This window comes from Pelobates fuscus, chromosome 7 (genome assembly GCF_036172605.1).
Source record: "Pelobates fuscus isolate aPelFus1 chromosome 7, aPelFus1.pri, whole genome shotgun sequence".
NCBI classification, from domain to species: domain Eukaryota; kingdom Metazoa; phylum Chordata; class Amphibia; order Anura; family Pelobatidae; genus Pelobates; species Pelobates fuscus.
Window position 1 is genome coordinate 5,418,065 of NC_086323.1, and position 17,464 is coordinate 5,435,528.

The window sequence follows — 17,464 nt, forward strand, 5'->3', positions numbered from 1 at the left end:
ACATCCACCTACGTATAGCACTAAGGGTCATGGGCTCTCTAACTCAGGTATAGTATAACATATATTAAACATCCACCTACGTATAGCACTAAGGGTCATGGGCTCTCTAACTCAGGTATAGTATAACACATATTAAACATCCACCTACGTATAGCACTAAGGATCATGGGCTCTCTAACTCAGGTATAGTATAACACATATTAAACATCCACCTACGTATAGCACTAAGGATCATGGGCTCTCTAACTCAGGTATAGTATAACACATATTAAACATCCACCTACGTATAGCACTAAGGACCATGGGCTCTCTAACTCAGGTATAGTATAACACATATTAAACATCCACCTACGTATAGCACTAAGGACCATGGGCTCTCTAACTCAGGTATAGTATAACACATATTAAACATCCACCTACGTATAGCACTAAGGGTCATGGGCTCTCTAACTCAGGTATAGTATAACATATATTAAACATCCACCTACGTATAGCACTAAGGACCATGGGCTCTCTAACTCAGGTATAGTATAACATATATTAAACATCCACCTACGTATAGCACTAAGGACCATGGGCTGTCTAACTCAGGTATAGTATAACACATATTAAACATCCACCTACGTATAGCACTAAGGACCATGGGCTCTCTAACTCAGGTATAGTATAACATATATTAAACATCCACCTACGTATAGCACTAAGGACCATGGGCTCTCTAACTCAGGTATAGTATAACACATATTAAACATCCACCTACGTATAGCACTAAGGATCATGGGCTCTCTAACTCAGGTATAGTATAACATATATTAAACATCCACCTACGTATAGCACTAAGGACCATGGGCTCTCTAACTCAGGTATAGTACAACATATATTAAACATCCACCTACGTATAGCACTAAGGACCATGGGCTGTCTAACTCAGGTATAGTATAACACATATTAAACATCCACCTACGTATAGCACTAAGGACCATGGGCTCTCTAACTCAGGTATAGTATAACACATATTAAACATCCACCTACGTATAGCACTAAGGACCATGGGCTCTCTAACTCGGGTATAGTATAACATATATTAAACATCCACCTACGTATAGCACTAAGGACCATGGGCTCTCTAACTCAGGTATAGTATAACACATATTAAACATCCACCTACGTATAGCACTAAGGATCATGGGCTCTCTAACTCAGGTATAGTATAACACATATTAAACATCCACCTACGTATAGCACTAAGGACCATGGGCTCTCTAACTCAGGTATAGTATAACACATATTAAACATCCACCTACGTATAGCACTAAGGATCATGGGCTCTCTAACTCAGGTATAGTATAACATATATTAAACATCCACCTACGTATAACACTAAGGACCATGGGCTCTCTAACTCAGGTATAGTATAACACATATTAAACATCCACCTACGTATAACACTAAGGACCATGGGATCTCTAACTCAGGTATAGTATAACACATATTAAACATCCACCTACGTATAGCACTAAGGACCATGGGCTCTCTAACTCAGGTATAGTATAACACATATTAAACATCCACCTACGTATAGCACTAAGGACCATGGGCTCTCTAACTCAGGTATAGTATAACACATATTAAACATCCACCTACGTATAACACTAAGGACCATGGGATCTCTAACTCAGGTATAGTATAACATATATTAAACATCCACCTACGTATAGCACTAAGGGTCATGGGCTCTCTAACTCAGGTATAGTATAACACATATTAAACATCCACCTACGTATAGCACTAAGGACCATGGGCTCTCTAACTCAGGTATAGTATAACACATATTAAACATTCACCTACGTATAGCACTAAGGACCATGGGCTCTCTAACTCAGGTATAGTATAACACATATTAAACATCCACCTACGTATAGCACTAAGGACTATGGGCTCTCTAACTCAGGTATAGTATAACACATATTAAACATCCACCTACGTATAACACTAAGGACCATGGGCTCTCTAACTCAGGTATAGTATAACACATATTAAACATCCACCTACGTATAGCACTAAGGATCATGGGCTCTCTAACTCAGATATAGTATAACACATATTAAACATCCACCTACGTATAGCACTAAGGACCATGGGCTCTCTAACTCAGGTATAGTATAACACATATTAAACATCCACCTACGTATAGCACTAAGGGTCATGGGCTCTCTAACTCAGGTATAGTATAACACATATTAAACATCCACCTACGTATAGCACTAAGGATCATGGGCTCTCTAACTCAGGTATAGTATAACACATATTAAACATCCACCTACGTATAGCACTAAGGACCATGGGCTCTCTAACTCAGGTATAGTATAACACATATTAAACATCCACCTACGTATAGCACTAAGGATCATGGGCTCTCTAACTCAGGTATAGTATAACATATATTAAACATCCACCTACGTATAGCACTAAGGACCATGGGCTCTCTAACTCGGGTATAGTATAACACATATTAAACATCCACCTACGTATAGCACTAAGGACCATGGGCTCTCTAACTCAGGTATAGTATAACACATATTAAACATCCACCTACGTATAGCACTAAGGACCATGGGCTCTCTAACTCAGGTATAGTATAACACATATTAAACATCCACCTACGTATAGCACTAAGGACCATGGGCTCTCTAACTCAGGTATAGTATAATATATATTAAACATCCACCTACGTATAGCACTAACGGTCATGGGCTCTCTAACTCAGGTATAGTATAACATATATTAAACATCCACCTACGTATAGAACTAAGGGTCATGGGCTCTCTAACTCAGGTATAGTATAACACATATTAAACATCCACCTACGTATAGCACTAAGGATCATGGGCTCTCTAACTCAGGTATAGTATAACACATATTAAACATCCACCTACGTATAGCACTAAGGATCATGGGCTCTCTAACTCAGGTATAGTATAACACATATTAAACATCCACCTACGTATAGCACTAAGGACCATGGGCTCTCTAACTCAGGTATAGTATAACATATATTAAACATCCACCTACGTATAGCACTAAGGATCATGGGCTCTCTAACTCAGGTATAGTATAACACATATTAAACATCCACCTACGTATAGCACTAAGGACCATGGGCTCTCTAACTCAGGTATAGTATAACACATATTAAACATCCACCTACGTATAGCACTAAGGGTCATGGGCTCTCTAACTCAGGTATAGTATAACACATATTAAACATCCACCTACGTATAGCACTAAGGACCATGGGCTCTCTAACTCAGGTATAGTATAACATATATTAAACATCCACCTACGTATAGCACTAAGGACCATGGGCTCTCTAACTCAGGTATAGTATAACACATATTAAACATCCACCTACGTATAGCACTAAGGATCATGGGCTCTCTAACTCAGGTATAGTATAACACATATTAAACATCCACCTACGTATAGCACTAAGGACCATGGGCTCTCTAACTCAGGTATAGTATAACACATATTAAACATCCACCTACGTATAGCACTAAGGACCATGGGCTCTCTAACTCAGGTATAGTATAACACATATTAAACATCCACCTACGTATAGCACTAAGGATCATGGGCTCTCTAACTCAGGTATAGTATAACACATATTAAACATCCACCTACGTATAGCACTAAGGGTCATGGGCTCTCTAACTCAGGTATAGTATAACACATATTAAACATCCACCTACGTATAGCACTAAGGATCATGGGCTCTCTAACTCAGGTATAGTATAACACATATTAAACATCCACCTACGTATAGCACTAAGGACCATGGGCTCTCTAACTCAGGTATAGTATAACACATATTAAACATCCACCTACGTATAGCACTAAGGGTCATGGGCTCTCTAACTCAGGTATAGTATAACATATATTAAACATCCACCTACGTATAGCACTAAGGGTCATGGGCTCTCTAACTCAGGTATAGTATAACACATATTAAACATCCACCTACGTATAGCACTAAGGACCATGGGCTCTCTAACTCAGGTATAGTATAACACATATTAAACATCCACCTACGTATAGCACTAAGGATCATGGGCTCTCTAACTCAGGTATAGTATAACATATATTAAACATCCACCTACGTATAGCACTAAGGACCATGGGCTCTCTAACTCGGGTATAGTATAACACATATTAAACATCCACCTACGTATAGCACTAAGGACCATGGGCTCTCTAACTCAGGTATAGTATAACACATATTAAACATCCACCTACGTATAGCACTAAGGATCATGGGCTCTCTAACTCAGGTATAGTATAACACATATTAAACATCCACCTACGTATAGCACTAAGGACCATGGGCTCTCTAACTCAGGTATAGTATAACACATATTAAACATCCACCTACGTATAGCACTAAGGACCATGGGCTCTCTAACTCAGGTATAGTATAACACATATTAAACATCCACCTACGTATAGCACTAAGGACCATGGGCTCTCTAACTCAGGTATAGTATAACACATATTAAACATCCACCTACGTATAACACTAAGGACCATGGGCTCTCTAACTCAGGTATAGTATAACACATATTAAACATCCACCTACGTATAGCACTAAGGACCATGGTCTCTCTAACTCAGGTATAGTATAACATATATTAAACATCCACCTACGTATAGCACTAAGGACCATGGGCTCTCTAACTCAGGTATAGTATAACACATATTAAACATCCACCTACGTATAGCACTAAGGACCATGGGCTCTCTAACTCAGGTATAGTATAACACATATTAAACATCCACCTACGTATAGCACTAAGGACCATGGTCTCTCTAACTCAGGTATAGTATAACATATATTAAACATCCACCTACGTATAGCACTAAGGACCATGGGCTCTCTAACTCAGGTATAGTATAACACATATTAAACATCCACCTACGTATAGCACTAAGGACCATGGGCTCTCTAACTCAGGTATAGTATAACACATATTAAACATCCACCTACGTATAGCACTAAGGGTCATGGGCTCTCTAACTCAGGTATAGTATAACACATATTAAACATCCACCTACGTATAACACTAAGGACCATGGGCTCTCTAACTCAGGTATAGTATAACACATATTAAACATCCACCTACGTATAGCACTAAGGGTCATGGGCTCTCTAACTCAGGTATAGTATAACACATATGAAACATCCACCTACGTATAGCACTAAGGATCATGGGCTCTCTAACTCAGGTATAGTATAACATATATTAAACATCCACCTACGTATAACACTAAGGACCATGGGCTGTCTAACTCAGGTATAGTATAACACATATTAAACATCCACCTACGTATAGCACTAAGGATCATGGGCTCTCTAACTCAGGTATAGTATAACACATATTAAACATCCACCTACGTATAGCACTAAGGGTCATGGGCTCTCTAACTCAGGTATAGTATAACACATATTAAACATCCACCTACGTATAGCACTAAGGATCATGGGCTCTCTAACTCAGGTATAGTATAACACATATTAAACATCCACCTACGTATAGCACTAAGGACCATGGGCTCTCTAACTCAGGTATAGTATAACACATATTAAACATCCACCTACGTATAGCACTAAGGATCATGGGCTCTCTAACTCAGGTATAGTATAACATATATTAAACATCCACCTACGTATAGCACTAAGGACCATGGGCTCTCTAACTCGGGTATAGTATAACACATATTAAACATCCACCTACGTATAGCACTAAGGACCATGGGCTCTCTAACTCAGGGATAGTATAACATATATTAAACATCCACCTACGTATAGCACTAAGGACCATGGGCTCTCTAACTCAGGTATAGTATAACACATATTAAACATCCACCTACGTATAGCACTAAGGACCATGGGCTCTCTAACTCAGGTATAGTATAACACATATTAAACATCCACCTACGTATAGCACTAAGGACCATGGGCTCTCTAACTCAGGGTGCGTGTAACCTTTCCATACTTACTATGCAATAAGCCACCACGGCACCTTGCACAAATCCAGCCAGTACGTCGGAGGGATGGTGCTTGTGATCGGAAACACGGGACAGTCCAGTGTAGAATGACATCATGAGCAGAGTGAACTGTAAGAGGGGACGCAAGAGGCGGGCTCCTCTCCACGTGAACCTTGCCTGTAAGTAAAACTGTGAAGGAAAATGAAAGGTGTGTTAGAGAGAGTGCTGTCAGCTCCCGGATACATCGTCACAACGTGGACGAGATTCACACTGCATCAACGGCAACTTCTGGACAGGAAAGGAACGCTCCAATTAGAATGAATATTTATATATTATTTATCGGAGGGTTCCTATTTGTTTCCTATTTGAAGCTAAAGGAAGCAGGCTGAAGGGTCAGTGTTAGGACCCGCTTAGGGGGGTCTGCCTTGACGTTGGCAGGCGGGCATTCCCTCCAATGGCCATTGGAGCAACTAAATGACCTCCATTTGTCTAAATATACATAGGGATTAAGGAGAGAGCGCAGGTAACGTTTTTCTTTTCTTGGGTTCCTATTTGTGTTTAGATTCCTGCCCGCCAACCCCATATCGACATTGACAGTGAATCACTTCCAGGTCAGAGGTCAGACATAGGAAACCTTCAATGTAAACCCTTCTGTCCATCTGATACCTGGAAGGTAATACAAAGATGGTTTATAAAAGTGATGATTTTATAAAATAAGCTAAAGGGGCCATTAGGTTAACCAATAAAGCACTTCAGCAAGCCGTGTTCCTTTAATAGATTCCTATTAGGAGCGACAGCGCTTTGTTTGGGCCCCAATCCCTCTTTTATCAGTTAACGTCTCTTGGAGCTCCATATTGTTAGTGTGTCGGAGTGTATAACAGAGCTCCACAATCTACTTGTTTATTGAAACAATATAATAATCTCAGGAATACAATGTGCATTTCTGAACCTATATTACTAAAAAAAAAAACTACTTAGCCCCCCTGACCCTCTAAACAGCCGTAAAACTCACTTTATTTCAAGTGCACCCGACCCACTTCGAAAAAGTGATGATCTCAGTCAATTACATACTTTCCCATAGAAAATCATCGAATTGCCTGAGACTGTGAATTCTAATGAATCAGCCAAGGAATCAATACATCTCTATGAGGAGATTCAGTGTCTGCATGCAGAGGGTGGAGGCACTGAATGTCAGTCACACTGTGCAGCACTGCCCCAGGAAGCACTTCTAGCAGCCATCTGAGGAGTGGCCAGTGGAGGTATCACTAGGCTGCAATGTAAACACTGAATGTCAGTCACACTGTGCAGCACTGCCCCAGGAAGCACCTCTAGCAGCCATCTGAGGAGTGGCCAGTGAAGTTATCACTAGGCTGTAATATAAACACTGCATTTTCTCTGTGTGACTAGGGCTACATAAATAAAAACAAAAGTGATTAAACTCCTAAATTACAGAGAATTCAGCAGTGAAACTTCTGGGGCATGATCTATACACCAAAATGGCTTCATTAAGTTAACGTTGTTTTGGTGACTATAGTATCTCTTTAAGAATAACAACGTCAGAGAGAAATGGCTTATATCATAATACATTGTTTTTAAAAATTAAATCATATCAATAAATAGTTATTTTGCGTGTTTATTAATGTCCACATTAAAGGGATGTCGCTACCAAAGATGGAGCGCAGATTTTACTTTGTAGCTTTGGAGTGTTGGAGAACAACTGACTTGAATATGTTCAAATCAAATAACCATTAAGATCTGCTGTGAAAAGACCCAGAACGTTACCGTGCAATCACCAATGGATACAGGGACCCTAAAGCTGTAGCTACAAAGACACTGGGGTTTATTCACCAAATAGGTTTTATTTGGGACATTGTTTAGGCCGATGCTAAGAGAGACCCAGGTTATTGTGGTTGTTCTCAAATTAACCTCCAGCCCTCCCTTCCTGTAGGGTCCTGTGGGAAGCGAGGTAAGCAGGACGACAGGAGGGGCAGTAAAACAGAAAGCAGGCTGGCGGGGAGGAGTGGGGCAGAGACTGACCTCCCTTCCTGAGTACAAGGAAGGAAGTTTAAGGCCAGGTCTGGCCGCTCGCCGCTCCAGGTTGCAGCTATATTTTTAAATTGTTTTATATAGACCAGGAAACGTGCACAATATGCAGAAGCTGGCAGGAAAAGGATTCTCTCGGCCACTTACAGCCGTATATAATAAAATATTCCATTGTTCCCCCCCCCCACACGCCACTGTATTCGAATGATTGACGAGGAATAAGAAATGGATGAAAGTCTACGTAAAGTGGTCTTTTCAGTGATCAACATACCTAATAAGGCAATAAGGCCACATAAAGGAATATTATTACGGTAGCTCTCTGTACAGCGTATAGGGGGCTGTAATATGATTGGAGAAGTTATCTTGGCTCTGCACCCTTTTCACACTCTGAACTTAGCACAGCGAGGTGGTGTATGTCACATACCCAGCACATGGTACTGTCACTCTCTCTGTCAGTGCACATGCAGAGACACACAACTGCACACGCTTACCCACACAGAGACACACAACTGCACACGCTTACCCACACAGAGACACACAACTGCACACGCTTACCCACACAGAGACACACAACTGCACACGCTTACACACAAATGCACACGTACACACGCTTACACACAAATGCACACGTACACACAGAGACACAAAGACGCACACACACACACGACAGACATACAGACAGACAGTTCATTCCCTGCACTTCTCTTTTTTCTCGCTGAGACAGTCTCCTCTATGGGAAGCACTGCCGTCTGTTTTAAACTACAGCTAGGACGCTGGAACGAAAGGATTCATGAATAGCATTTTCTTTTTAATTCAACTCCTTTACACAATAAGACAGAGCAGGTCTTCAGTTAACCCCTAAAGCACTCCAACTTGACAGACAGTTTTATGGGAACGGACATTTCTTTTAATCCTAATCTGCGTTTTAGGTTCAAGGGATGAGAAATAGAAGCCCCTATTAATACGAATTTTATACAGGTGTATTTTATTTATCACGCATTGAGACTGGAAAAGATTAGGAGATTAAATCTAAGGCAAAGAAAGGTTTTTTTTACAGTAAGTGCAATAAGGATATGGAATTATCTGCCTGAAGAGGTGGTTTTATCAGAGTCCATACAGATGTTTAAACTGCAATTGGATAAACATAACATACAGGGATATCATTTCTAATTAGTGGGGTAATAGCTGCTTGGTCCAAGGAGACATCTGACTGCTATTTTGGGGTCAAGAAGGAATTGTTTCCTAGTTTGTTGCAAAATTGGAAGCGCTTCAGACTGGGTGTTTTGCTTTCTTTTGGATCAACAGCAAAAACAAATGTGAGGAAGGCTGAACTTGATGGACGCAAGTCTCTTCAGCTATGTAACTATGTAACTATGGAAAATCGCTTTATTTAAATCAGTAGACACAATTTTACTGTAGAATCGTATCTACACCGTGTATTGTAACAATAAAAACGGTTTCTCCAGATAGAATGTCCCGTTTAAACATCGTCATGCAGGAAAGTCTATAAAAGGACTTATTCAGCTTTTCAATGAAATAGTGATTTCATTCGCTGGCAGCGAATACATTTCGAAATAATGTATATTTTACTGACTGACATCCAGTCAATTCTACAAAAACAAACCGTTTCATTCTAAATGTGGGGAATTCACTGTGAATTGAGTATCATTGATTATATTGGTTACAATATTATCAATTATATAAATTAGAAGACTCACTACAAAACCAATCATATAACCCTCTGACGGCCAGGGGGAAGTAAAGAAGGGTGGCAGCCATCCCATATGGGTTTGAAACAGTTAATTGCATTCTATGATGGACTGAGTTTTCGTTATTAATGAGATAAGATAATTTTATTATGTCTGGTTTCAATGACCACTTGGTTTCCCCAGGATTCACCTCTGACCTGGAAGGGATGTCGTCATCGCTAACTCAAAGGCCATCTGGGTTTGTGCAAGTTATAGAAAACGTAAAGTGACTCAAATACGTCAGAGACAACTACCGAGAACTCCCATCACTGTAAGGATCAAACACAGCAACTACCAAACACAATCTGTAATGTAAGCAAGAAACAAGGCGACTACCAAGAACTACCGTCACTGTAAGGATCAAACACAGCAACTACCAAACACAATCTGTAATGTAAGCAAGAAACAAGGCGACTACCAAGAACTACCGTCACTGTAAGGATCAAACACAGCAACTACCAAACACAATCTGTAATGTAAGCAACAAGGCAACTACCAAGAACTACCGTCACTGTAAGGATCAAACACAGCAACTACCAAACACAATCTGTAATGTAAGCAACAAACAAGGCGACTACCAAGAACTACCGTCACTGTAAGGATCAAACACAGCAACTACCAAACACAATCTGTAATGTAAGCAACAAGGCAACTACCAAGAACTACCGTCACTGTAAGGATCAAACACAGCAACTACCAAACACAATCTGTAATGTAAGCAACAAGGCAACTACCAAGAACTACCGTCACTGTAAGGATCAAACACAGCAACTACCAAACACAATCTGTAATGTAAGCAACAAGGCAACTACCAAGAACTACCGTCACTGTAAGGATCAAACACAGCAACTACCAAACACAATCTGTAATGTAAGCAACAAGGCAACTACCAAGAACTACCGTCACTGTAAGGATCAAACACAGCAACTACCAAACACAATCTGTAATGTAACAAACAAGGCAACTACCAAGAACTACCGTCACTGTAAGGATCAAACACAGCAACTACCAAACACAATCTGTAATGTAAGCAACAAACAAGGCGACTACCAAGAACTACCGTCACTGTAAGGATCAAACACAGCAACTACCAAACACAATCTGTAATGTAAGCAAGAAACAAGGCAACTACCAAGAACTACCGTCACTGTAAGGATCAAACACAGCAACTACCAAACACAATCTGTAATGTAAGCAACAAGGCAACTACCAAGAACTACCGTCACTGTAAGGATCAAACACAGCAACTACCAAACACAATCTGTAATGTAAGCAACAAGGCAACTACCAAGAACTACCGTCACTGTAAGGATCAAACACAGCAACTACCAAACACAATCTGTAATGTAAGCAACAAGGCAACTACCAAGAACTACCGTCACTGTAAGGATCAAACACAGCAACTACCAAACACAATCTGTAATGTAAGCAACAAGGCAACTACCAAGAACTACCGTCACTGTAAGGATCAAACACAGCAACTACCAAACACAATCTGTAATGTAAGCAACAAGGCAACTACCAAGAACTACCGTCACTGTAAGGATCAAACACAGCAACTACCAAACACAATCTGTAATGTAAGCAACAAACAAGGCAACTACCAAGAACTACCGTCACTGTAAGGATCAAACACAGCAACTACCAAACACAATCTGTAATGTAAGCAACAAGGCAACTACCAAGAACTACCGTCACTGTAAGGATCAAACACAGCAACTACCAAACACAATCTGTAATGTAAGCAACAAGGCAACTACCAAGAACTACCGTCACTGTAAGGATCAAACACAGCAACTACCAAACACAATCTGTAATGTAAGCAGCAAGGCAACTACCAAGAACTACCGCCACTGTAAGGATCAAACACAGCAACTACCAAACACAATCTGTAATGTAAGCAACAAGGCAACTACCAAGAACTACCGTCACTGTAAGGATCAAACACAGCAACTACCAAACACAATCTGTAATGTAAGCAACAAGGCAACTACCAAGAACTACCGTCACTGTAAGGATCAAACACAGCAACTACCAAACACAATCTGTAATGTAAGCAAGAAACAAGGCAACTACCAAGAACTACCGTCACTGTAAGGATCAAACACAGCAACTACCAAACACAATCTGTAATGTAAGCAACAAGGCAACTACCAAGAACTACCGCCACTGTAAGGATCAAACACAGCAACTACCAAACACAATCTGTAATGTAAGCAACAAGGCAACTACCAAGAACTACCGTCACTGTAAGGATCAAACACAGCAACTACCAAACACAATCTGTAATGTAAGCAACAAGGCAACTACCAAGAACTACCGTCACTGTAAGGATCAAACACAGCAACTACCAAACACAATCTGTAATGTAAGCAACAAGGCAACTACCAAGAACTACCGTCACTGTAAGGATCAAACACAGCAACTACCAAACACAATCTGTAATGTAAGCAACAAACAAGGCGACTACCAAGAACTACCGTCACTGTAAGGATCAAACACAGCAACTACCAAACACAATCTGTAATGTAAGCAACAAGGCAACTACCAAGAACTACCGTCACTGTAAGGATCAAACACAGCAACTACCAAACACAATCTGTAATGTAAGCAACAAGGCAACTACCAAGAACTACCGTCACTGTAAGGATCAAACACAGCAACTACCAAACACAATCTGTAATGTAAGCAACAAACAAGGCAACTACCAAGAACTACCGTCACTGTAAGGATCAAACACAGCAACTACCAAACACAATCTGTAATGTAAGCAACAAACAAGACAACTACCAAGAACTACCGTCACTGTAAGGATCAAACACAGCAACTACCAAACACAATCTGTAATGTAAGAAACAAGGCAACTACCAAGAACTACCGTCACTGTAAGGATCAAACACAGCAACTACCAAACACAATCTGTAATGTAAGCAAGAAACACGGCAACTACCAAGAACTACCGTCACTGTAAGGATCAAACACAGCAACTACCAAACACAATCTGTAATGTAAGCAACAAGGCAACTACCAAGAACTACCATCACTGTAAGGATCAAACACAGCAACTACCAAACACAATCTGTAATGTAAGCAACAAGGCAACTACCAAGAACTACCGTCACTGTAAGGATCAAACACAGCAACTACCAAACACAATCTGTAATGTAAGCAACAAGGCAACTACCAAGAACTACCGTCACTGTAAGGATCAAACACAGGAACTACCAAACACAATCTGTAATGTAAGCAACAAACAAGGCAACTACCAAGAACTATCGTCACTGTAAGGATCAAACACAGCAACTACCAAACACAATCTGTAATGTAAGCAAAAAACAAGGCAACTACCAAGAACTACCGTCACTGTAAGGATCAAACACAGCAACTACCAAACACAATCTGTAATGTAAGCAAGAAACACGGCAACTACCAAGAACTACCGTCACTGTAAGGATCAAACACAGCAACTACCAAACACAATCTGTAATGTAAGCAAAAAACAAGGCGACTACCAAGAACTACCGTCACTGTAAGGATCAAACACAGGAACTACCAAACACAATCTGTAATGTAAGCAACAAGGCAACTACCAAGAACTACCGTCACTGTAAGGATCAAACACAGCAACTACCAAACACAATCTGTAATGTAGGCAAGAAACAAGGCAACTACCAAGAACTACCGTCACTGTAAGGATCAAACACAGCAACTACCAAACACAATCTGTAATGTAAGCAACAAGGCAACTACCAAGAACTACCGTCACTGTAAGGATCAAACACAGCAACTACCAAACACAATCTGTAATGTAAGCAAGAAACAAGGCAACTACCAAGAACTACCGTCACTGTAAGGATCAAACACAGCAACTACCAAACACAATCTGTAATGTAAGCAAGAAACAAGGCAACTACCAAGAACTACCGTCACTGTAAGGATCAAACACAGCAACTACCAAACACAATCTGTAATGTAAGCAACAAGGCAACTACCAAGAACTACCGTCACTGTAAGGATCAAACACAGCAACTACCAAACACAATCTGTAATGTAAGCAAGAAACAAGGCAACTACCAAGAACTACCGTCACTGTAAGGATCAAACACAGCAACTACCAAACACAATCTGTAATGTAAGCAACAAGGCAACTACCAAGAACTACCGTCACTGTAAGGATCAAACACAGCAACTACCAAACACAATCTGTAATGTAAGCAAGAAACACGGCAACTACCAAGAACTACCGTCACTGTAAGGATCAAACACAGCAACTACCAAACACAATCTGTAATGTAAGCAACAAACAAGGCAACTACCAAGAACTACCGTCACTGTAAGGATCAAACACAGCAACTACCAAACACAATCTGTAATGTAAGCAACAAGGCAACTACCAAGAACTACCGTCACTGTAAGGATCAAACACAGCAACTACCAAACACAATCTGTAATGTAAGCAACAAGGCAACTACCAAGAACTACCGTCACTGTAAGGATCAAACACAGCAACTACCAAACACAATCTGTAATGTAAGCAACAAGGCAACTACCAAGAACTACCGTCACTGTAAGGATCAAACACAGCAACTACCAAACACAATCTGTAATATAAGCAACAAGGCAACTACCAAGAACTACCGTCACTGTAAGGATCAAACACAGCAACTACCAAACACAATCTGTAATGTAAGCAACAAGGCAACTACCAAGAACTACCGTCACTGTAAGGATCAAACACAGCAACTACCAAACACAATCTGTAATGTAAGCAACAAGGCAACTACCAAGAACTACCGTCACTGTAAGGATCAAACACAGCAACTACCAAACACAATCTGTAATGTAAGAAACAAGGCAACTACCAAGAACTACCGTCACTGTAAGGATCAAACACAGCAACTACCAAACACAATCTGTAATGTAAGCAACAAACAAGGCGACTACCAAGAACTACCGTCACTGTAAGGATCAAACACAGCAACTACCAAACACAATCTGTAATGTAAGCAAGAAACAAGGCAACTACCAAGAACTACCGTCACTGTAAGGATCAAACACAGCAACTACCAAACACAATCTGTAATGTAAGCAACAAGGCAACTACCAAGAACTACCGTCACTGTAAGGATCAAACACAGCAACTACCAAACACAATCTGTAATGTAAGCAAGAAACAAGGCAACTACCAAGAACTACCGTCACTGTAAGGATCAAACACAGCAACTACCAAACACAATCTGTAATGTAAGCAAGAAACAAGGCAACTACCAAGAACTACCGTCACTGTAAGGATCAAACACAGCAACTACCAAACACAATCTGTAATGTAAGCAACAAGGCAACTACCAAGAACTACCGTCACTGTAAGGATCAAACACAGCAACTACCAAACACAATCTGTAATGTAAGCAACAAGGCAACTACCAAGAACTACCATCACTGTAAGGATCAAACACAGGAACTACCAAACACAATCTGTGATGTAAGCAAGAAACACGGCAACTACCAAGAACTACCGTCACTGTAAGGATCAAACACAGCAACTACCAAACACAATCTGTAATGTAAGCAACAAGGCAACTACCAAGAACTACCGTCACTGTAAGGATCAAACACAGCAACTACCAAACACAATCTGTAATGTAAGCAACAAACAAGGCAACTACCGAGAACTACCGTCACTGTAAGGATCAAACACAGCAACTACCAAACACAATCTGTAATGTAAGCAACAAACAAGGCGACTACCAAGAACTACCGTCACTGTAAGGATCAAACACAGCAACTACCAAACACAATCTGTAATGTAAGCAAGAAACAAGGCAACTACCAAGAACTACCGTCACTGTAAGGATCAAACACAGCAACTACCAAACACAATCTGTAATGTAAGCAACAAACAAGGTGACTACCAAGAACTTCCGTCACTGTAAGGATCAAACACAGCAACTACCAAACACAATCTGTAATGTAAGCAACAAGGCAACTACCAAGAACTACCGTCACTGTAAGGATCAAACACAGCAACTACCAAACACAATCTGTAATGTAAGCAACAAACAAGGTGACTACCAAGAACTTCCGTCACTGTAAGGATCAAACACAGCAACTACCAAACACAATCTGTAATGTAAGCAAAAAACAAGGCAACTACCAAGAACTACCGTCACTGTAAGGATCAAACACAGCAACTACCAAACACAATCTGTAATGTAAGCAAGAAACACGGCAACTACCAAGAACTACCGTCACTGTAAGGATCAAACACAGCAACTACCAAACACAATCTGTAATGTAAGCAAGAAACAAGGCGACTACCAAGAACTACCGTCACTGTAAGGATCAAACACAGCAACTACCAAACACAATCTGTAATGTAAGCAAAAAACAAGGCAACTACCAAGAACTACCGTCACTGTAAGGATCAAACACAGCAACTACCAAACACAATCTGTAATGTAAGCAAGAAACACGGCAACTACCAAGAACTACCGTCACTGTAAGGATCAAACACAGCAACTACCAAACACAATCTGTAATGTAAGCAACAAGGCAACTACCAAGAACTACCATCACTGTAAGGATCAAACACAGCAACTACCAAACACAATCTGTAATGTAAGCAACAAGGCAACTACCAAGAACTACCGTCACTGTAAGGATCAAACACAGCAACTACCAAACACAATCTGTAATGTAAGCAAGAAACAAGGCAACTACCAAGAACTACCGTCACTGTAAGGATCAAACACAGCAACTACCAAACACAATCTGTAATGTAAGCAACAAGGCAACTACCAAGAACTACCGTCACTGTAAGGATCAAACACAGCAACTACCAAACACAATCTGTAATGTAAGCAAGAAACACGGCAACTACCAAGAACTACCGTCACTGTAAGGATCAAACACAGCAACTACCAAACACAATCTGTAATGTAAGCAACAAACAAGGCAACTACCAAGAACTACCGTCACTGTAAGGATCAAACACAGCAACTACCAAACACAATCTGTAATGTAAGCAACAAGGCAACTACCAAGAACTACCGTCACTGTAAGGATCAAACACAGCAACTACCAAACACAATCTGTAATGTAAGCAACAAGGCAACTACCAAGAACTACCGTCACTGTAAGGATCAAACACAGCAACTACCAAACACAATCTGTAATGTAAGCAACAAGGCAACTACCAAGAACTACCGTCACTGTAAGGATCAAACACAGCAACTACCAAACACAATCTGTAATATAAGCAACAAGGCAACTACCAAGAACTACCGTCACTGTAAGGATCAAACACAGCAACTACCAAACACAATCTGTAATGTAAGCAACAAACAAGGCGACTACCAAGAACTACCGTCACTGTAAGGATCAAACACAGCAACTACCAAACACAATCTGTAATGTAAGCAAGAAACAAGGCAACTACCAAGAACTACCGTCACTGTAAGGATCAAACACAGCAACTACCAAACACAATCTGTAATGTAAGCAACAAGGCAACTACCAAGAACTACCGTCACTGTAAGGATCAAACACAGCAACTACCAAACACAATCTGTAATGTAAGCAACAAGGCAACTACCAAGAACTACCGTCACTGTAAGGATCAAACACAG

The 17,464-nt window shown here is 40.4% G+C and overlaps 1 protein-coding gene across 2 annotated transcripts in view; it reads right to left on the minus strand.

Annotated features, from left to right (window-relative positions):
- PLPP3 (phospholipid phosphatase 3) overlaps window positions 1-17,464 on the minus strand; it is an 83,498-nt gene that overhangs the window by 13,254 nt on the left and 52,780 nt on the right. For both annotated transcript variants that reach the window (XM_063427643.1, XM_063427644.1), the window contains exon 5: window positions 6,058-6,234. In XM_063427643.1, the coding sequence (XP_063283713.1) occupies window positions 6,058-6,234 (177 nt within the window). The remainder of the gene's footprint in view (window positions 1-6,057; window positions 6,235-17,464) is intronic.